This window comes from Balaenoptera physalus (assembly GCF_965194825.1).
Source record: "Balaenoptera physalus genome assembly, chromosome: 2".
Taxonomy (NCBI): Eukaryota; Metazoa; Chordata; class Mammalia; order Artiodactyla; family Balaenopteridae; genus Balaenoptera; species Balaenoptera physalus.
The window spans coordinates 138319227-138342937 of NC_138883.1; the positions used below are offsets into that span (position 1 = coordinate 138319227).

At 39.5% G+C, this 23711-nt stretch overlaps 1 protein-coding gene across 13 annotated transcripts in view; it reads left to right on the top strand.

Annotated features, from left to right (window-relative positions):
- AKAP13 (A-kinase anchoring protein 13) overlaps positions 1–23711 on the top strand; it is a 342407-nt gene that overhangs the window by 149064 nt on the left and 169632 nt on the right. For all 13 annotated transcript variants that reach the window (XM_082449034.1, XM_082449035.1, XM_082449027.1 and 10 more), the window contains exon 5: positions 4419–4602. In XM_082449034.1, coding sequence (XP_082305160.1) covers positions 4419–4602 — 184 coding nt within the window. The remainder of the gene's footprint in view (positions 1–4418; positions 4603–23711) is intronic.

The following is a 23711-nucleotide window of genomic DNA, read 5'->3' on the forward strand; positions in this document are numbered from 1 at the left end:
TATATAATATTGTAATAGTCTAAGGGATTGACTCCAGGACAAGTGGTTCCTCGTAATGGCAGCACTTTAACTCCAAAAGGTTTTGTTCCCTCTCAAACCTTGATTCTGTCACAAGGTTACAGGTGTCATTTTTCCAAATGCCCGTTTCTCACATGGGCCTGCTGTTTCCCTTCCCCACGGGGTGTGAGACTTCCTGCATCATGTGGGACTTGAGGTTTATTTAAGAAGTAGTACAGAATAGTAGAAAGAATGGTGATTTTGGAGTCTCATAGATACGCATTCAAAGAGTCCTGTGAGCAGGGTGGATCGATGGGGTAGGAAGAATACCTGTAGCCTTTGATTACTATTTTGTTCACAGAACTCAGAATGTTTTGCTTAGACAGAAAATCTGACAACTTGAAAAGGTGCAGCCATCTCGCCTGCTTCTCATGGTCTAATGCCTGCGAGGCCCAGCGCCTTTCTCTGCAGAGCTGAGGGAACGCGTGGAGGGGTGCTTCCAGCATACAAGCAGATAGTAAGCAGGACTTCAGACATTTTCTCCTACCTTCTCCGTGGGAAGCTGGGCCCACAGAGAGATTTTTCCAGTTGAACACGGTTAAACAGGAAAACTAACCAACCAACATATGGCCTATGAGATAACACTACAGCATAAAGGAAATGGAAAAGTATCCTGAATATTCAGATGGAAGACTCTAATTTTCGTTAAGAAACCAAAGAAAAATTTAGAAGAGGTTTGCCATTTGTCCTTTAAAAGATTGAAGAAGTCAGACCTATTATAAAATAGGAAGGAAGGAAGGAAGGAGAAGGAAGCAACAAGGAGAAAAATAAATTTAATGATTATGTCAGTCAGGGTCACCCAGAGTATCAGAACCAGTAGGAAAATATGTATTAAGGTTTGTTTCAGGGAATGGCTTGCACAATGGTGGCGGCTGGCTAAGCAAGTCCAAAATTTGTAGGGTAGGAGTGGAAGAGAAAATCACGGGCAAGCTCAAACCCACCAGCACGAGCCAAAGCTGTCATCCTCAGACAGGAAGGGGAAATCCTGAGCTGGATGGCACTCCACGAGCACAGCCTGATGCTGTCCTCCTCGGTCAGGATTTCTTCTCTCTCCAGGGGAAATCTCAGCCCTGCTTTTAAAGCCTTCCAACTGATTCTGTTAGGCCTACCCAGATTAGCCAGGATAATCTTCCTTATTAAATCAACTGATTAGGCGCTTTAATTACTGCAGAAAAGCCATCACAATGAGGGCAAAGATGGAAGGGAGTTGGCTTAAATGATGCAAGGACATCCAGAATCCCGGAGCATAATTAAATTCAAACTGGGGATAAAGGACCCAATTGACATCATAGGAAATGCAGTTAGTGACCTGAAAAACAAAGTTGAGTAGCTCTCACAATACAGAGGGAAAACACAAAGATCACAAGAGAGAAGAAAACAGAGAGTAGAGAAAAGAGGTTGATTCTAAATTGTAGGTGCTCTGGATTTTAAACTGAGACAAAAGGAACAAAAGCAATGATGCAAGGTATGTTAGGTAAGAGAAATTATTTTTGGAGGAAAACATGAGAAGGTACTTTTTAAACTACAACATTAGAATGCTTGCATGATTGATTTTTACAAAAAGAGACGGGGTGGAGTAATGGAGAGGGTATGGTTTCTAGACCCAAGACAAGAATTTTCAAATCTTGATGATTTTTGCTGTGGGTAAGTTATTATCCTGTCTTCATCTGCAAAATGAGGATAACGAGACCTCACAGGGTTATTGTGAGAATGAAAAAAGTGAATACAAACCGCTTAGCCCAGTGCACGGCACTTAGTCTTCACCAGATATTACTTTTCTTATTATCTGTTGATTGCAGAGAGGGGGTGACCTAAAAGCAGATGTGGCACCTGCTGCTAAGGACGTTAGGATGAGACTTGGGAGCCTGCAGGTGCTGGAATTGGGGTGCCAGCTTGGAGCAGGTGTATGGCCTTGTTTTTGGAACTCTACTCTTTTTTTTTTTTTTCCCCCCACCAAGAACGTGAGATCTTTCTTTTTTTTTTGAATTTTATTTATTTTTTTATACAGCAGGTTCCTATTATCTATTTTATACATGTCCATCCCAATCTCCCAGTTCATCCCACCACCACCACCCGCCACCCACACTTTCCTCTCTTGGTGTTGGAACTCTAGTCTTGAAGGCTGAGCTGACTCAGAGCAAGTAGGGGATGAGAAAGGGCGGGGGTGTAGAGGAAACTACTTTAAGGAGGTGTCAGGTAGTGAGACCGGACTTAACCAGTCTCTAAAAAATCACCTAGTTCCTGGGCAGTACCTTATTAGCTTTTTTGTATTTGATAAGGATGTCAGAGTGCCTGTGAAACTGTAAGGCACAAGTCAGATGGTGATATTTGATCTTTTCTGAAGGTTCTTTCTGTCCTTTTGTCCGGCCTGGCCACCTGCTCTGAGTTGTTGATTATTAAAATTTGTACCTACACGGGCTGTGGTTTCTTCTGTAGTGTTGATGTCTTTCCAGCCTGTGCCTGTGCTGAACATCATATAAATCCTGAATTCGTCAGTGTGCAGAGTTCTATAGGGAAAGTGTAAAATATGAAAGATGGTTTTTGCTTCCAAGGAAATTTACCCCAGCAGTAAGGAGACGAGACTAAGGCACATGTGACATTAGAAGACAGTGCAGTTCATGTAAAACTGCAGGGTCAAAGATGCCTTCATTCTTACCGTGCTGCTCACGTACAGAAGCATCGGGGACTTCAGTGTAAGGAGAAAACACTGGGGTCCAAGAAGTCTGAGAATGCTCAGTGAGGAATTTGAGCCCTGCGGGAAGCCACAGAGAATGAGAGATGTTAGCTCAGCTGAGGGGATGAAAGCAAGCGCAACTGCAGGACACCATTCCCGTTTCCAGACTCTGAGTGGTGCTCCCTGTGGTTGAGTAAGCCAGCCAGCATCGTGGGCTGTGTACTGAAGCCCTCGGGTAGCTGTAGCTCCCGCCTTAACAGGTTGGGCACAAGAGGATGCCCGAGGCACAGAGAGTGTTGCCAGTGAACCTAGAATGTGATTGGAAGTTGGGAGGGACAGAGAAGGGGGGTGGGGAGGGAAGGAACCCAGCGTTTATTCAGTGAGTGCCTGCTACAGGCCATCATCTGACTAGCATGTCACCTACCCCTCTGATTTGTTACTGCAGCCATGGGAGTGAGGTGGTGGTACCCCACTCTAGGGATGAAGAGAGTGAAGCTCAGAGAACTGAAATGGATTATGCCCAGTCACATGGATGGTAAATGCCAAATTTGAACCCAGATTTGTCTGACTCCAAAGCCCTTCCTCATTCTGCCACTTCCTTTTTTTTTTAAATTAATTAATTAATTATTTTTGGCTGCGTTGGGTCTTCATGGCTGCGCATGGGCACCTCTCTAGTTGTGGCGAGCGGGGGTTACTCTTCACCACGGTGCGCGGCCCTCTCACCACCGTGGCTTCTCCTGTTGTGGAGCATGGGCTCTAGGCACGCGGGCTTCAGCACCCGTGGCTCGCGGGCTCTAGAATGCAGGCTCAGTAGTTGTGGCGCACGGGCTTAGTTACTCTGTGGCATGCGGGATCTTCCCGGACCAGGGCTCGAACCCGTGTCCCCTGCATTGGCAGGCGGATTCTTAACCACTGCGCCACCAGGGAAGCCCCCTCTGCCACTTTCAAAGTGACTCTGTACCAAGAAGGGGCCTTGACTTACCTCAGGTGAAATAGGCACATGTTTTTCTTCCTGAAGTTGTTAGCATATCATCTTGGAGTTAGTCTTTCTTATGCCTGGAGATGCATTTCTTTCTTTCATTAAACAACCAACCAAAAAAGCTGGCTGTGCCAGCAATTTGATTTGCCCTTAATGTGGGAGAATAAAAAGACCTGTGTGTACTTAACAAGCAGAACCTGTTTTTAGTGTTGAACTAGCCACCTCCTCTCTGGGTGTTATTTTTTTTTTTAAGTAATTATACCCTTTTTGATATACCCGCCTAAGCCCCAATAACTATTCCCCTTGGATCCCGATCCCCATGTTATGAGGCTGCATTCACTTCTTTCTTTCTTTTTCTTTTCTTTTTCTTGTAAGGAAAAGAACATATGTGTAGTACAGTCACCCTTAAAATCTGCCTGTATAAATTTGTTGAACAAATGCATTAAATCAGAATATAGAAATGGGTTCTCTTCTGTAGGACTGTCTCCTATTGGAGATTTTGCTTCTTATATTTTTTCTAGCTTCATTTTGTCTTTGAGAGCTGATTCTACTCTGCCACAAGAAAATTGTTCGTGTTGTATGTTGTGGCTTAACTTGAGGATCTTAGGTGCTTGGAGGCAGTGGTGTTTACCTGAGCCATCTCTTTGTTTGTTTACTTTGGGTTTTCACATTCTCCTCACTGATTTTCGTTTTCTCCCCCATCTACAGATGGTGGCCCCCGAGAGACATTGATGCATTTTGCTGCACGGCTGGGGCTGCTGAGGTTGACGTGGTTCCTGTTGCAGAAGCCAGGTGGCCGCGGAGCTCTCAGCATCCACAACCAAGAAGGAGCGACCCCTGTGAGCTTGGCCTTGGAGCGGGGTTATCACAAGCTGCACAGGCTTCTAACTGAGTAAGTGCTCCTTCTCCCCATTTCCTTCTTCTCAGCACCAGCCCCACCCCCGATTCATAGTAGCCCTGCCCCCTTGGCATCTCCAGCCTTCGCCAGGAACTAAAACCTCAGCTCTGTGCCTTGCCTTTCGCTGGAGGTTTATAAGCTTGCTCCCGCTCATGACTTCATTGTCTGAGAGTAACACACGTAAGTCATATTCCCATTTTTTTTCTCTCCTCTGTTTCCCTGCCCTTACTGCTTCATGCCTCTTAAATTTTACTGAAAACTCAGAATAAGTCTGGTCTGTAGGGGTAGCACTCCATTACCAAGGTATCCAGTTTTTCCCGGTTTAGTACAAGAGGAAACGGCTTTTCTGTACCATATACTTTTCTTTCTGGTATGTCTCCAAGATTTGAAAGCGTTAACTAGAAATACTTCAATAATTGCTTATGGAAAGTATGCTGAACACTGAGTTTTGGTTTGAATGTAATTTCTATAAATAGAATCGAGAGCAGTGGTCTCTTCATATGAGTAGCAGTAAAAAGCAACTGAGCTGTCCTGGAAACGTGCAGTAGGAAATCCTGTCTATGTGTTTGTGGGTTCAATTGTTATACATTCTGACTCTTCAGAGGGTCCTTTGAAGGAAGGTTGTTAGTCAAAACATTGGAAGAGTTCTTTTTTCTTTTTTCTTGAATAAATAGAAAAATAAATGCATTATGACAGCCAACACTTTTCATTGGAATATTATAAAAGGCAGAAAATTTCAAGTATAGTTCCTCTTATTTAATGATTTTTTTATTGCTTTATGGTCATCATTATCTTTTCCACCACATAGTCTAAGCAAGAATCAATCCCATTGGATCTATGTTATTTTTTGAAGGATCCTTGTAAATTAAGTCAGTATTCCCAAATTCTCAGATATTTTGCCCATGTTAGACTTAATTTAGTTGCATTTTATTTTTTTATCATTTTAAACTGTGTGTGAGGGGTAATCTGGAAGGGCCAAGAAGAGATTGCAGAATGTAATGATACTTAGTGCTATATAAATAGGGGTTTTTTGTTTGTTTGTTTTTCTTTATCTGCCATGCTTATAACTTCCCCAATGAAGCCAGACAGAAGGTTCTTTGCAGAAAGCTTTCTGATGGGTGCTGTAGATACAATGACGGCAGGAGGGGCACACCTCATCTCAGATGAGCTTTGGATACTCGAGCTCTCCTAGGACAGTGTTCCAGAGAGTAATATGTTCCATTCCTTTGTACTTCCCATCTGGCCAGTGATTTGATTCCTTCTGCTTGTTTGCCTCATGGCCTTAGGAAGACAGGCCTCTTCCCAGAAGTTGAAGCAATTATCTCAGTGTAACTATTGTGAAGTTCAAGTGCAGTTTCTCTAAATTCAATCTTAGAGCTCAGAGGTTTTGCTGGGCAGCAGAGTTGGTTAAGGATTGCCATCCAAATGGGGAAATAGTGATTACAACAGCTTCATTATATGCTGGGTGAGGATGTCACAAGACTGCTCTTACAGCACAGCTTTAAGGAAACTAGAGTGTGTTTGTTCTTGGAGAATAGTTTTTGGCTTGCTTTATAGTGCTACCTCTGTTAAATGTTGGAGAGCAACTTAGCTCCTTTTGAAGGGGAATGGGTAAGGGAAAGCCAGCTTGAGAAGTCCTCGAATGGAGGACTGTAGTAGGAGAGTAGGAGCACCTTGCTGCAGATCTAGCTCTGAGCTTAGATTCTTCTGGCTGTTATTGTTCTGCAACCTAGAAGAAATGCTGAGTCGTAATTAACAATTTTTAAAAAGATCAGGTGGTGATTTTCCTAAATCCTTCACTCTTACTGTGATGTCAGTAGACTTTGCTAGAATTTCAACCATGAAGTCAGGAAAGATATCTTTAACAGATGAGGAAACTGAGTGGATTAGAATGACAAGGTGGCAGGGCCAGAAACAGAAGCCACATCTCCTAAGAGGCTGTCCAGAGCGCCTTCTACCCCTAGGAGTCAAAGAACCCAAGAGTAGACTTCATGGGATCTGCATCCTTTGAAATTACAGGTAAAAGTTTATGCACGTGTGTTTCTGAATAAAGAGTTTGTTTTGTGAAATTCACAAAGAGATTTGTGGAAAGTTAAGAGTCGCTCCACTATATGCTGATATCTTTCTAGTAGTTCACTGAAATCTTTAGACTTGGGTGTTCTTACCCCTTCCCCCTTTCAAATTGAAAATTTTCGTATAGGCCTGTCTCTTATCCTCTCTTTTCAGTTAATACGAAATTGAAGTATATACACTTTACATTTATTAATTGAAGTATATACACTTTACATTTATTCCAGCCCTAACTGAAATATCAAGTTTATTTTACTCCTTTTATACCTCTCCCAAAATAAATTTGTTGTTTTAATTCTTTGCTGCTTACGCCGGTTTTTTTGAGGGGGGAAAGGGAGGGCGTTGTGCTTATTAGGGTCCAAGTTCTTCTTGTGTTTGTGTGCCTAAGGCTTATTTAGATAGTCCATTTTGATAAACTGAGTCATTTCTGTGTGAAAATTGATTCTCCTGTGCTTAGAAGAAGAAGCTTTCTCTAAATAAGACTCATGTCTTTAGGGAACTCTATTTAGGACATTTTTGGCAGTTCCCCTTTTCTGTAGCCCGAAACTGTTAACTTTCACTTCGTTCAGTGACAGGGAAGAGAGAGATTTTGTCGACTTATAGCTCTTTTGCTTTAGCTTATATTTTGATGTACATTATGAATATGGATGCATTTGTGATCTGAAAATTCACCTTAAACACAAATGTTACGAGTTTTGCCTGAGAAATCTTAGTCCTGGAGGAGTACCCAGAACACCTACACCTACTTCTGCTCTTAGGTAGATGCACAGTCATCTCCCACATTTTGAAGAGGAGTTGGTTGAACACCCTGCCCAAGGTCCCTTAATCAGCAATGGGCAGAGTAGGGAGAGAACCCGAGTCTTCAGGCTCTTAGTTTAGGATGCTAGGAAGTGATGATATTAGATGAGTGTTGCATTGGAGCCATCTAACAAGAGAATGTTAGAGCCAGATGCTGCCTGATACCTCGCTCACATATGACAAATAAGAAGTCTTAGGACCTGGGTCACTCATTAGAGCTGAGATTGAGGCAGTTCCCGGTAATGGCAAAGTGTGCAAACTTTGGAGTCAAGCATAAGCTTGCATTTCAGCTCTGCCATTTTTAGCTGTATTACTTTGGTCACATTGAGTAACTTTCCTGTCTAAGCTTCAATGTCTTCATCTGATTTTTTTTAAAAAAGGATAATAATGTCTACTTCCTAGAATGATAACTAAGGTCTGGGTGTGTACAGTGTAAAAAATCAGGGTTTATTTGTCACACAGATTATGGTTATTTCCTGGAGCAAATGTAGGGGTTATAAATATTTCAGCTTGAAGAGAGACGGTGTAGTATGGTGGAATTGCTTAGGGACGAAAAACTTAATTAAAATCTAAGTTTCCTCACTTAGTAGAATGTATGACTCACAAAAAGTCACCTACCCACTCTGAGTCTCATGTTTCTCATTCCTTATGAATAGTATATCTAGTCCGTTGACATCATCAGGTCGTTAGAACCAAGTGAGATTTGTGCAGATACTTTGTTAAACTCTAAGGGGCTCTATGTGAAAGTTTCCTATGTAGTCATAAAATCAGTGAAATGATAGTTCACTGATCAGTGAAACTCACATTCCCATTGATTGATCTGGTTACACTATCTTTTTTTGTAATGTTTATTGTAGTTCTCTGTGAATTACAGTTAGTAGAAAGGTTGGGGGAATTGTAGTGAGGCAGGCTAGTTTTGACTCCATGGTCTGCCTCTTGTGGAGCGATGTGATCTTGGGTGATCCACTTAACCTCCTCAGTGCCTTGTTTGTAACATGGGAAGAATAAGAGGACTATCTTCAGGGGGTTGCTTTGAGAAATGAACAAAAGAATGCATAACATTTCAGTGAGAGAGGGGCATAAAACAGTGACTGACATAAATGTTATCTGTTATTGCGCTTAATTTTCCTTTCCTTCTAGGCCTGTATCAATTTTTCATACATTAAGAGAGTATGGCCACAGTCTTGAAGTATTTTCAGGCAGCATTTGGACATCCCTATTTAATAAGAGTTTGAAATTATTCCCTTGTGTAATAGATAACACTTTAAAAAATTAGTTTGGCTCTCTGATACATGCTGTGATGTTGATGGAACTAGGAACTCTAGACTGGTAAGGAATCATTTACAATGCTGTTACCCTTACAGGAAGAGTATATCTTTGAAGAATTTCAACTCTCTAGTGTTGACGTAAAAGTGCTAAAATATTTTATTTGCCCTAAGAGTGAGTTTAAAAGAATTTGTCCTCATACTTAATCTCATTTTCAGTATCAGTTCAACAGATCTTTATTTGTTGAATGCCTGCAATGCACTAGAAGTCATGGTTGGTACGTTACACATAATGTTTCATTTTAACCTTATTACAGCCTTTCGAAATATGTATTATCTGTTTTACAGATGCAATATGGAGGCTCAGAGAATTGAAGTAACTAGCCAAGGCTTTATAGAAATGGTAGCGCTACTAGTACACACACATCTGTGGAATTCCAAGGCCCATATTCTTCCCTCTACAAAAATTTGACAGAAGGAAAGAGACTTGGGAAAAGGCCCCTGGGATACTGGATGACCAGCACTTAATTAGGAAAGGGTAACAGGCTTTCCATTTAGTCCTAGCCTCTACTTTCCTGAGGAGAACAAGATCCTCACTAAAATCTTTACATTTGTATTACCCATCATATGGTTTTAAAACTACTTTTGGTTACCTTTAGGCTGTCTTTTTACATTTTGATCCTCCCGACAGCCTAATGAGTGGGTCGGTGGTATTATCCCTGTTTTATAATCAGGGAAACTGAGGCCAGAGAGGTAAAGTGAGTTGCCCAACATCACAAGGCTACGAACCAGGCTCAGGCTCAGAGTCCAGTGAACGATCTGCCTAGGTTGAGATGACCCGTGTGCATAGGCAGAGCACAGACCCAGCCTGGCGAACACTAGGCTCTCAGTCAGTGGTTTATTACTGTAGCATGCAGTATTGGCCCCTCTCAAAGAGTCTGTGTCTGTAGTTCGCAAGTCCTTCTTTTGACACATTTGCACTTGAAACCTGGGTCAGGGTCAGGTGGTAGAGTAGCTAGTACTCAAGTGTACGTATTTCACAATGGAAACGAGTCCTGTTGCGCAAGATCTTCTGTTAACGTAGTGGTTGCCTTTTTAGGGTTCTCTTCAGGTGCTAGACAAGTGAGTCCTCAGTAGCCCATCTGGTGCAAAACAAGTTTGGAGCCTTTGCTTTTGCTTAGGAGGGGAAAGGATGAAACAAATGTACAAACGTATCTTTACATTTCTCCGGCCTAAGTCCTACCCATCCATTTATCCATCCACTCATCCTCCTTTCTCATTGTAAGATCTGGATCTTTGTGTTTTGGTAAAGATAAGGTGGTAGGACTGAGTGGAAACTAGAAAGAGGAGGAAGGGCAGTAACAGTTACTGAATGTTGATTACCTGCTGCATTGGTGCTTTACATGTGTTCTTATTTAAAACCTCTCAGGAAACGTCTAAGACATAGTTAATACAGTTAGTATTTTTCTACAGATGAGAAAATAGACCCAGAGAGGCTAGATTGCCCAAGGCCATATAGTTAGTAAGTTGCCATTATTCACAAGCCTGTCCTTTGGTTGTTTTTAAACTCTTTTAATAGAATTTTGTGAGGGGGCATGTTTGGTAACATTGTCAGACTTATAACCAAACTAATTTAATTACAATGATTCATAGATCTGACTTTCAGTGACTTTTTTTTTCCTTGTTTTGGTAGATTTCTCACTGAAGCATTTTAAGAATTTTGACATTTCATAGTTTTTTTAAAGCATTCAACTACTAATCTCAGGATTGCCCTATCTGGCAACCTGCTGGAAAATTGCAGAATGTACTTTCTGAGGATAATGTTTGTATTTATTTAACAATTACGCTAGTTACTATTTATTGTATTTGTGTTAGGCATTTTGTGCAAATTCTCACGTTTTCTCCTCTCCCAGACCCTTTGGGGGTGGGCATATTATCCTCAGGTCACAAGGTGATCACCATAGCTGGTAAGTTATGGAGCAGTAATTTGAACCAGGTTGCAAATCCAAAACCCATGGCCTTTTACACTGTCTTGGGCTTTCTAAGAAGATGCGTGGGTATTGGAAGTTGGTTGGAATAACAAAGCCATTTCATATGTCTTGTGGTTTCTACCGTACACTTCTCTTTTCTCCCTGCTGTATGCACGCAAATGGCCCCAGCCTATGTTTGTTCTTGATGTAACATTTAGGCCTCAGAGGTTTTCTTCAGAGTTACAAAGTTACACAGCTTAACCTGTGGTAACAAATTCTCTATGGCAACAGCATGTGATTTTTGAAGGTATTTCTGACTTCACTACAGACCCAGGTGGAAGTAAACGTGAACCTGGGGTATAGGACTTGATAGGTGTATGTGAGAAAATGAAGGATCAGTTGGCACCTTCTACCCTCTAAAAAACACAAACCTTTAGTATATTACACATTATTTTTATTTGATCAATTTTGAAATTTCCTTAAAGGCATACCAGTAGAAAGAATGACTTGAAAATTTTACCTGCATTTATTATTAACAAAAATAAAAATGATTTTTAAGCAAGGAAAAAAATAAGGGTTGTTGAATAAACATTTTGGCTAAAATCTATATGTGGCCAAAGCTGAATATCACCAGTGTAGAATGAAGTTGTGTCGTACAGGAATAAATATGGAATAGTATAAAATGTAATTCTGTATGTTTATTAAGATTTAATAGTCTTATTTTAAAAGTTTTATAGTGGAAGAACAATAATTTCTCAGCATTACCAGCTTCTAGATTGCTCTCGATTCATTAACAGCACACTCACTTTCTACTGGAGCATTAGTGTCTCTAACCAGGTGGGTGATAGAAGATTATAATTCAGGGGAGTTTTTCCAGAATATGTTTTCTGAGAGGAATTTTGTACTTAGGATTCTTGATTTATTGAATCTCAAAGGTACTTGAGCTGCTGAACTTGTTTAGCATTGTAAAACAATCATTTTGACAAGGTTTTGTTCAAATGTTTAGTGTCCATATACACTTTTAACTACATACTACACCATTTTATATAAAGAACTTGAGCATCCACAGATTTAGGTATACGTGGGGGGTCTTGGAACAAATCCCCTGTGGATACTGAGGCACGGCTGTATATTGTTATATCCTTGAAGTATTCTTAGTAAAGTCTGTTGTTTTGACATTTGGTTAGCAAAACCAAAACATATTTGAGGTACCTCTTTTTTTTCTAATACATTTCTTCATACATTTATATCTGGATTGAGGATGATTTGTCTTAGTTGTTATACATGGTTTTGGCCATTTCTCCTTGTAAATTTGGAGGTGGCAGTGTTGACATTCTGCTTTTAATTTTTTTTCTTTTAAGATATGAATAATTTACAAATAGAATTTTCCCTTGAAGGACACTTGGCTTAAATGGAAAGAGATAGTACAACTTAAAACATTTATTCTAGTGAATGTTTATTTAATGTTATGAATGAGTTAACAAAAAGTTAATCAGAATTAGAGTTTTTTTAATATAATGTAATATCTATAATTCTGTAATTCTTTCTTATATCATTTAAATTTTTATAAACAGTTGTGGCTCAGAAAAGGTAAAATGATCTTCGTAAAGTTATCTAGCCATTGCACTCTCTTAATATTTATATTAACTGTCAAGCTATTTCTCTATTAATTTAATCACTTGAAACACTCTTGTATTGTGCATAGCATTAACAATTTTCACAAACACTAATTATTGTAGTGTTTTACTCTTATAGTAAATACACATTTATGCTTTAAGTGGTCATTAGAATTTTTGCATCAAAAGCAGATAAGGAGATGTGCACATTAAATTATGTACTTGATCGTTGATCACATACATGTTTGGTAGGCATTCAACTGTTTGGCCTTAAAAATGGCAAAGCTGGACTTCCCTGGTGGTCCAGTGGTTAAGAATCCACCTTCCAATGCAGGGGACGTGGGTTCAATCCCTGGTCGGGGAACTAAGATCCCGCATGCCGGGCATCTAAGCCCACGCACCACAACTAGAGAGTCCACACAGCCAAAAATAAAAATAAATATTTAAAAAAATGGCAAAGCTGAACTTGAGTGCATCCCTATTGCTTGTCACCTGTGAGCCTTAGTTTCCTCATCTGTAAAATGGGAAATGATAGCATGCACCTCATAGGTCTGTTAGGATTAAATGAGAACATGCTTATAAAGTTGTTAGGAACTTTAGCATGTCCCTTTATCCGGAGAGCTAGGAATGAAGATTCATTGGAAATGAGATGGTCACTCAGCTTTACATGAATATGACATCTCTTTGCACCACCATCCAGTTTCTGACGTATTTTTTCCTGGTCAAACTCACCCTGCAACTGTAACGCTATCCTGTGAAACAGCAGGGAATTAGAGTCCTGTTTTCTTCTAGTGGTAGGGAGATTTAGGGTTGGCTGCCTGACAGTTACCCCAAAAACAAGGTCTCTGTGCCTTTTTTAAATTTTTTTTTTCCTTTTTAAACGTCTAATACTCAGAAATGGCCTTCTGTTTTGCTCATTAGAGTTACACCAGCCCTGGTGTCCCATATAGTCACAATTTATTGAGCACTTTGGGAGAGCCAAACGCTATGCTGGTAACACTTTACATTCGAGGTCATTTGACCTCACAGCAAACCTAGTCACTCCCACTTTACAGATGAGGAAATTGAGCTGCAGAGAAATTTGGGTAAGTAGCCCAAGATCCCACAGGTGTTAACGTCAGAGTAAGGAGTCAAACCAAGTCTGTCCGACTTTCCAGCTCGTGTTCTAACCATTGCCTTATAAAACTTTTGTTTTAAATTATTTAACAGCATAGAATTTGTACCAAATTGCTGACGCACAGTAGTTGTTCAAATTATGTGTTCTTTTTCCTTTGCGCTCTTCCCATTCTAGCTGTTAAGGGCAGAGTGGCAGTACTATGTCAAAATGGAAGGAGGGAGGACAAAAACTGAGAGTATCAGTGCCAAAATTTCTAGTGAACCTGCATGTTTGTGAATGCATAACTAGTCTAGCAGTGAGTTCCCTACTGACACCTAAGGTAGTAGCCTCCTATTCATTTTGAGGTGGATCAGCGATTCCCCTCCCTCTCCCTGTCCCTCCTTCCCCCTCCCTCCCCCTTTTCTGGCATTTAGCCTCTCCCACTCCATCTCAGTGGAGCTGTGGTTGATTCTGTAGGACTCCTTGAGGTTTGGCACTGTTAGGGTGATGTGGTTTCATGGAAGATATTGCTGTAACCCTCAAATAAGGAACTAGGTGCTGCAGTTCCTGTCAGAAGTAGACTCAGCAAAACAGGCCTTTTGGGAGGGCTGACCTGGCTGGTTTTCCTCTGCTGTTAAAGCCAGGACCCAAATAGGATGGGCTTGCGATACTCGTGGTGCTTGGGCAGCCGTAAGTGAGTATCAGCTTCCAAACTGTTGCATTGTTGACCTTCATTGTTTATTCTCTGCCATTTGATCTGGCTCTTTGCTGTATATTAGCAAGTATCTTTGAGCTTCCGCCTGAATGACTAGTACCGGAAAAATACTTTTCTCTGCAGTTGATTTGACAGGGTTTTACATGTACGTTAGCATCAAACTGAACTTTCTTCTTGAGTTGCAACGTGCTAGACAAGGTAAGAGGGCAGAGGTTGATTGGTTGTTGACTGTTGCATAACAACTGGAATGCTGGGAAATAAGTTGAAATTCATTCTGAGCTTATTGAATTTTGTTGTACCACATACATAAACCTTGAGGTTTTGGGCCAGCTATGGATACTCAGTTTGGATGATGTAATCCTCTCTCTGAGGAATGGCGTCTTAATTTGTGTTTTTCTACAGTTGAAAACTTGCTGTGGATATTATACAATTTATAACAGAAAACCCAATATATCTGATTAGCTTCTGATAAATATTGTATCAGACTTAGAATTTGCATAATTTGAATATGTGCTCATAGTTTGAAACTGTTAGAGGGTAAGTATTACTGTGGATAATGTAAAGAAGTACAGAAGTTTTAGAATTAGATCTGGGTACAAGTTCTGGCCTTTTCACTTACTGTGAACTGGGGCAAGTTATTCCTTAAGCCTAAGTGTCCTCACATGAAAAAAGAAAATACACTGACCCCTGCCTCAAAGTGGTTGTAAGGATTAAAAGTCAATAATATACACCTGGTACCATACTAATTGTACTAGTATTGTTGGTTTCATTCTTTTGTTTTTTTCCCCTTTGGCTTCCTCCTTCTAATATGTTCTCACCCCACTCAAAATAAAATTCTGGTTCCTACATGATCTGCAAAGCTCCATGAGATCTGAACTCTGTACAACTCTCAGACCTCATTTCATAACATTCACTTTATTTCCATTGCTTTCTCTGCACAGCTACACTGGCCCCAGCTGCACTGGCCAGCTGGTTGCTACCTCAGGCTCTTTGTACTTGCTGTACCCTTTGCCTGATACGTTCTGTCCCAGTAAACTCCGCATGCTGGCTCTTTTGTATGATTCAGATCAGTTGCCTTATCTCCTGAAAGATTTTCCTGACACTTACCTTCAGAAGCCACTGTCTCCACTCCAGGGAATTTTCTGCGCTAAACACCTTGTTTTATTTTCTTTAAAGCACTTACCTCTAACTGTAATCATACCCCTCTATACTGTAAGTTCCATTATGGTAGGAACCTTGGCTGTCTTATTTATTCATCAATATATTTCTTGTACCTAGGAACATAAAAGATACTGCATGAATGTTTGTTGAATGTTTGAATGAATAAATGAAAAAATATATAACCTAGACTATTCATTTTCTGAAAATATGGTTTTTTAAAATATCTTGAAATATGAACTTAAGAACAACATAGAGAAGACCAAATTCCAGGTAGAATGCATTTGTAATACAGTGGCATACCATCTGTAGTGTTATCTTTTCAATGAACTTTTGGTAACATTTTATTTAGCAATAGAAAAATATGTATATGAACATTTGAAAACAAGTATTCATACAGAGCTTTTCATATATTGAGAAATAGTATTTTTGTAATTGCCACATGTGTAACCCAGTTGCCTCCTATTTAATAGGATTTAGATTTTCATTTTAAACTTGTACAGAGTAAGTTAAAATTCTCTATATGTTTATGCTGTAAATATCTTCTGGGATCTTTTTATACATATACCATTTTAGAGAATATGTGCTAATATGAAAATGAGTTTGTTAAGATACAGGTGTTCAGTAGGATACTTCTTAGTACCTTTTTTAAGGGTAATCTAAAGAAACATTTAGCTTGTAGCTTTTCTTTTAGCTCATTAATCCACATAAGTTACTATACTAAATTGCTTAGGAATAGATTGCTTGGAATGAATTAAAAAAATTGTATTTTAACCTTCATTCAGCCCTTAGCTCTGTGAAACTTTGGTTGGTTTACCCAAACTTTGTTCTCCGTCTACACGCAGAACATCAGCCTTATCACTTGGAATATTACAAATGATATTTATAATGAAAGAGCTCTGAAAAGCTGGGTACTGCTTTACAGTGTACAGTAGTCCCTCAGTATCCACGGGGGGTTGGTTCCAGGACCTGCCACTGATACCAAAATCCATGGATGCTCAAGCCCCATAGTTGACCATCCATATCTGCAGTTGCGCAGCCTCAAATTCAAGCAACTGCAGATTGTGTAGTACTGTATGTCTTTATTGAAAACTATCCATGTATATGTGGGACCTGTGCAGTTCAAACTTGTGTTGTTCAAGGGTCAACTGTATCATTTTTATTATGTACAGTGATTAGTTTCCTGTATTTCATGTTTGATTAAAGGAAATCATGTCAGTAAATTACAGAAGCTCTTTGTGACGTGTCTGTTAAAGTGGATTTTTTTAGGTGCTTTTGATTTTCTAAAAATAATAATTATAAACACTGTTTGGGATTGAACTTTTAAAATACTCTTGAATATTATTGAGTTAGTTTTCAGCTTTTCCAGGCCGATGTAAAGTATACCTTGGGAGAAAAGGAAATTTGTCCAGTGGGTCTGTAGCTGGTACTACATTCCATATTCCAGTCTATGCCATGACTTTTCTTTCTGTTGCCACTTACCTTCTCTCCAGGGTCTCTAGATGTTAAGAATGTAAAATGTGGTTCCTCGCAGTCTGGAGGGATCTCTGTTGTATAACACACTGCTGTTCAAAATGAGGGAGGCCCTGGATCGGGGCTGATCTGCCAACTCTTTGTCACTGGTCCGTGATGAGATCAGTATATAATGTATAATGAGAGTACTGTATGTGTTTAGAAACTTGTAATAGTAATTTGACAGAGTAATTATATGTCTATTGAATCTATTTAAACTTTGAGTATAAGTTTTTTGTTATCTTGTAAATTTTGTTTTTCTAGTAATTTTTAGAATTTTTACTTCTGTGATGAATTGGAAATTCATAAATAGTGTGAGAAGTTCTCGTCTGACACATTTAATCTACTTATTGTATAGTGCTGTAATCAGGGAGAGTAGATCAATGTTTTATGGTTTCTGCAAAAGTAGCAACTTAGAGGAGACCTGAAAAAAAGTCACATCTGGTCTGTGACTAGTCTTTATTTTGACTTATTTTACTTATCTAACTGCTTTTAAGTAAGATTAATCCATTTCGTCAATTGAATTATGAAAAGTGTTGAATAAGGGCAGTGGGGTTTATAAAAATACACAAGATCATTAGAAGCTTATTGGACTTAAGTATGGGTTCTTTTCTTAAATTTTAATGACAGTAACCTGCTATAAAGTCAAATGAACTTCATGCCTGAGGATGAGAGTCCTGCCCAGATTAATGAACAAATATTCTTTTTCTTTTTCCTGAACTGGAAAAGCTAGTTTACAGAGTGATGAGTTGTATTAAAGTTATCAGTTTCTATAAGTAGAACAAATAGCTTATCTATAGAATCATAGACTCTTCACTGTTGGAAGCCTGTTAATCAACTGATTTTAATGGTCACCATTACATTGGAGTTTGGGATTCATATTTAGCATTTAATCTTTCTATTATATTGAGTTTCAAGTGCTTGTCAGAAATAAGATTGGAAAAAATGGATGTGCGTTCCTTTTCCTCTATCATGAATAGGTTATTTAAATCGGTAAACATATAGGGTTGCTGTTTGATTTTGTTTGTGTGTTTGCTCCATGAGAAAGATAAAGAAGAGGAAACTAACATTTTAAAGACATATTACCTCTCTTCTAATAGTTGGATATTGGACTTTTCTTCCTGATCTGTTTTCTGTCATCAGTCTGAAGTTACTTCATACAGTTCTATTTTTCTTCCCAAGTTTCAGACTATTTTGTAAGCATTTCTATCTTTTTCCAACCTAGAATTTAATTTTAGTCAACAGTGATAATGTGCTCCTTTTCAAAATAATTCCCACGTGCCTGTGTTTCTCACTCTTATTAAGTAACATCAGGCACTTTGTAGGCAAAGGACATAAGTAGGTATTAAGCCAATAACTGTCATGGAATAGGCAGAGAATCATAAGTTCTGTGAGAGATCAATCTAGCTTTATATAAGGATAAACCCAGTAATATTTAAATAGAAGTCTCTATCACTTAGCTGACCTAAAGTCATCTGGGAAGTGAGGGGGCTGAGAAAGAGAGGATGCATTATTGAGTGAGTAGAGATTGATCCATCTGGGTTGCTTCTTAGCTGAAGATCTATTTGAAGTGCCTGGTGTTGTTCTGGGGATGAATTAAATGTAACTGTATCAGAGTCCAAGCTGAGACTTCTGTGTTGTGTTTTTTGTTTTGTTTTGTTTTTAATTATTTATTTATTTATTTATTTATTTATGGCTCTGTTGGGTCTTCGTTTCTGCGCGAGGGCGTTCTCTAGTTGTGGCAAGTGGGGGCCACTCTTCATCGCGGTGCGCGGGCCTCTCACTATCGCGGCCTCTCGTTGCGGAGCACAGGCTCCAGATGCGCAGGCTCAGTAATTGTGGCTCACGGGCCTAGTTGCTCCACGGCATGTGGGATCTTCCCAGACCAGGGCTCGAACCCGTGTCCCCTGCATTGGCAGGCAGATTCCTAACCACTGCGCCAGCAGGGAAGTCCCATGTTTTTTGTTTTTAAATATTTATTTATTCTTGGCTGTGTCAGGTCTTAGTTGCAGCATGCAGGATCTTTCATTGCAGTGCGCAGGCTTCTCTCTAGTTGTGGCGCGTTGGCTTCTTTCCAGTTGTGGCATGCAGGCTCAGTAGTTGCGGCATGTGGGCTCATAGTTACGGCACTTGGGCTCAGTAGTTGCAGCACATGGTCTCTCTAGTTGTGGCACACGGGCTCCACAGTGCACGGACTCAGTAGTTGCAGCTCGCAGGCTCTCTAGTTGTGGGATGCAGGCTCCAGAGTGCATGGGCTGTGTAGTTGTGGTGCGGGGGCTTAGTTGCCCCACAGCATGTGGGAACTTAGTTCCCCAACCAGGGATCGAACCTGTGTCCCCTGCATCGGAAGGTGGATTCTTAACCACTGGACCACCAGGGAAGTCCCTGTGTTGTGGTTTATATCTCCATGTTCCCTTGATGCAACTCTTGACGATGCCTGCACTAAGCTGCCTCTGTCTTCTGACTTAGGCCAGAAGCAAGAAAGATAACAGGGAGGGAAGAATTAGCATTTTTTTAAACAATTAAGTTTACGTAACAAAATTATTCATAATGCTGCCACCAGAAGACAGGTTTATTTTATTATCAGATATTACCTCCCACATTGCATGGAATTGCATAAATAGTTGCAGCTGATATTCTGCATATTTGAATATGAATATTTGTATTCACATGAATATTTGTATTCTGATATATTTTCACTTTTTCATACTCTTAATCTGTTTCTCTGGTCATTATAATTATCTTTTAGGCCATCTAAAACATTTTGTTTATCATGAGTATTTAAACCATTTAACGTTGAATGTTAATTTTAATCTTAAAAAACCCAGAAATTAACTAATGAATGCGGCAGTGAGCCTCATTTTTTACTTGCTTATTTTTATTTCTGTTAAATTATTTATGTAGGATAAATTCCAGGGAACTGTATAATTAGGTCAAAGGATATATTAACAACTCTAGTATTCATTGCAGTCTTGCTAGCCTTAGCTATTCTTACGTAAATGAATTGGGACCTGTAGGTTACTTTAATGTGGTGTTTTACAACCTTAGCTGCACATTAGAATCACATGGGGATTCTAATTATACAGTAGAATCTCCTGGGAACCTTTAAAAAATATTGATGCCTCAGGGCCGCCTCTAGAGATTTTTATTTAGTTCGTGTGAGGTGTGATCTGGACATGAGGATTTTTAAAAGCTCTCCAGGTAATTCTAAAATGCAGTTAAGATTAAGAACTTTGCTTTAGTGGGAAAATTAGACTTAACATTGCATCTGAAAATTAATTCCTGAGAGTTTGTTGAATTAGGTTGGTGGCTTAAATCTGATTAAGTAAGAACAGTCAACAACTAAGTAGCTTGATCACATCAATAAATATTTAGATGTTAATCTAGTATAAACTTGACTTTAATTTTTACTTACCCTGTGAATGTTGGTATATTAGATATTGATGTAAATATAACTAGTATCATGGTCGGATATTAAAAATTATTTTTCAGGATTTGAAAGCAGTGCAATAAGGTGAAGCTAGAAAATAGAGAACTTCGGCTGTTAGAGGAGCAAGGTATTCCAAAAGTCATGGAACCATGGAGTAAGACAGCCCAAGTAGCCCCTCAGAGTGAAAAGGAACGGAGAAGAATGACACAAAAGCCGTGGACCACAAACTATACCCATGTCCACAATGCACAATAATCTAGAACTTGCATCTCCAAAACTTAATCCTCTGAAGTCCGTATGTTAAAAATATTTAGTTTGTTTCATTGGTCTGCATTTTCTAGTGCAAAATAGGCAGCAGAGGTGCATGTATGTGGAACCTAGAAAAATGGTACAGATGAACTGGTTTGCAGGGCAGAATTTGAGACACAGATGTAGAGAACAAATGTATGGACACCAAGGGGGGAAAGCTGCGGGGGTGTGGGGATGGTGGTGTGATGAATTGGGCAATTGGGATTGACATGTATACACTGATGTGTATAAAACTGATGACTAATAAGAACCTGCAGTATAAAAAAATTAAAAAATTAAAAAAAAAAAAGGCAGCAGAGGTAGTTTTGTGTGGTGGTTTAGAATGTCAGCCCAAATTCTGGCTTAACAGACTGTTAGGCAAGTTATTGAATTTCTCACAGTTTCACTTTCCTCATCTGCAAATTGAGGTAATAGTATCTTCCCTCACAGGATAGTTAAAAGAATAAATTAGTTGATATGTAAAACACACAGCTCAGTATTTGACACATTGTTAAATAATTAAATTTAGCTGTAAAAGAGAGTGGTTATGTTTGTACCCCTTGCTTATGGAAGGAATTAGAACCCAATATTTAATGAGTACTTAACTAGACATACATATAGTAAGGCTATCTCTATCCATGTATCTTTTAATCCTTAAAACAACTCTGTAAGAAAGCTAATATCCCACTTTTTAAAAAGCAGATGAAAAAACTCTGGCTCATAGAAGCTAAATAATTTTTCTTAGATCAAATCATGGCATAAATGTGATTCTACGCAGACCTCAATACCTATGCTTTTCCCCTCGTATTGCCCGGTGATTTAGCCTCTAGGGAAATCTAAATTAAACATAATTAGATGAATTTGTGGTGATTTCTTATGGTGAGTAGAATATTTTTTTTCCCATTAGGAAAAGGTAGGTACCGATTGGTGTCAGTTTTATGGAAAATGTGGTGAACAGTTTGGTTGTGTCATTTGTGAAAAAGATTGAAGGGATAAATGCCCAAGTTGATATTGTCCTTCAAATGAGTAGAATGTGCTCATTTTGAAAATAGCTAGGTAATGAGAATGTGGGCTCTGCAATTTGTCCTACGCTTTGTCAGAGTCTCACCAGACACCAGAGAATGACTGTGGTTGATTTGCTCATTCTGTGAGAAACTCAGAAGAGGACAGACTTTAGAACTTTTCATTGGAGAAGCTTGTGTGTTGAAAAATGTTCTGCCTGGAGTGGACATTCTTTTAATTCGTGAAGAAATGTGTCCCCTAAAGGCCTCTTTGCTCCATGCTGCCTTCAGATGAGCCTCAGTGCTTCCTGCTGTGGCACCTGATGAGTTCCTATAAAGACCAGCCCTTTCCACTGGAAGCAGTGCAGCATTAGGTGGGGGTGGGGGGGGCGGAATACAGGCTTTGGGGTCAGTCCAACATGGATCCAGATCTGCTACTCCATTACATATTTGAGTACTAATGTTTACTGACTGCCTCCTGTGTGCCAGGCATTATTAGATACTTTGTTTCCTGTCTCCTTTAATTACCACTGCAACTTTTAAAGGGACTCCTACTGTCTTTTTACAGATTATGATACATACTCAAAGAGACTACATATCTAGCCCAAATGCTTACTTCTCGTAAGTGGTAAACTTTGTCATTTGAGGCCAGGTTTATCAAAGTCTGATGTGTGTGTTATATCTTAAGCAAATGAATTAGTATTTCTGAGTCTCAGTTTCCCCTCCTCTGAACTAGAAATAACACTTCTTTGAAAGACTCGTATGAGGATTAAATATATGGGGTACCAAGGTGCCTGTCTCTTAGTAGATACCCAAATATTAGTTTCTTCCCTGCCTTAAGTAAATAGTAATCATAGAATAGTGAAAGAATTACTGCCCTCTGCCTTTTTTTAAATTGATGTTTTATATTTAACTTTTTGTTGTGAAAAATTTTGAACTCATTGAAAAGGTGTGAGAATAGTACAGTGGGACTTCCCTGGTGGCACAGTGGTTAAGAATCTCCCTGCCAATGCAGGGGACACGGATTCCAGCCCTGGTCCGGGAAGGTCCCACATGCCGCAGAGCAACTAAGCCCGTGCGCCACAGCTACTGAACCTGTGCACCTAGAGCCCGTGGTCCACAGCAAGAGAAGCCACCACGATGAGAAGCCTGTGCACCGCAACGAAGAGTAGCCCCCGCTCGCCGCAACTAGAGAAAGCCGGTGTGCAGCAATGAAGACCCAATGCAGCCAAAGATAAATTAATTAATTAATTTAAAAAAATTGAAGAATAGTACAGTGAACCACTGTGTATCCTTCACCTAAGTCCACCAATTGTTAATGTTTTATTTGCTTTATCTGTGTGTGTAGATAGATGGATAGAATTTTACTGAACTCTTTTGAGAGTTGTTGCCGCTATCATGCCCCTTTATTCCTAATTATTTCAGCATGTTCTTATAACAGGGCAGTTATCAAAATCAGTAATATAACATTAATATATTATGATTATCTAATATATAGTTTATATTCACTTTTCACCAGCTGCCAAAAATATCCTTTCAAGCAATGATTTTTCCTCCTGATCTTTATCATATACTGAATTCAGTTGTCATGACTTTTTAGTCTCCTTTACTAACTAGACCTTTTAAGCCATTACTGCCACTACATTGGGTCTTACTAGAATTACTTCTTTAGGTTATCTGTCCTTTCACAGAGAGTGATCTCAAACCATTTGTTTTTAAAGAATATCCCTACTCTTTTGCCCTGGAGTGAAATCCCAACAAATATTTGAGTACCTACAGTGTGTCAGGAGATGAAGCAGAGTAGTGAGACCCAGCAAGTCAGAAGGTGTTTGGTCCTGCTCCTCCTTAGGGGTTACAGACGAATGAAGAAAAGGTTACAGTGCAGAACAAGTCTTTCAGGGCTCACAGGCGGGAGACTGCACTTGGAGTTGTGCTGGATACTCCAGATGAAATTCAAGGTGCCCGAGAATGGCTGAAAACAGTATTAATTGCCTTACTGACAGGATGATTGAAAGTTTCCAGTAATCATAATATCAGTCCTTTATATCTTGAAGTCTGTTCTGGGATGTGGTTGAACGTAAGAATCTAAGAAATTCTACCCCAATACCATCTGATGTCGTAGTAATGAAGTAACGCCTATACTGCACAGTTGCCACAATTGGTAGTAAAAATACCCTTTTCTTT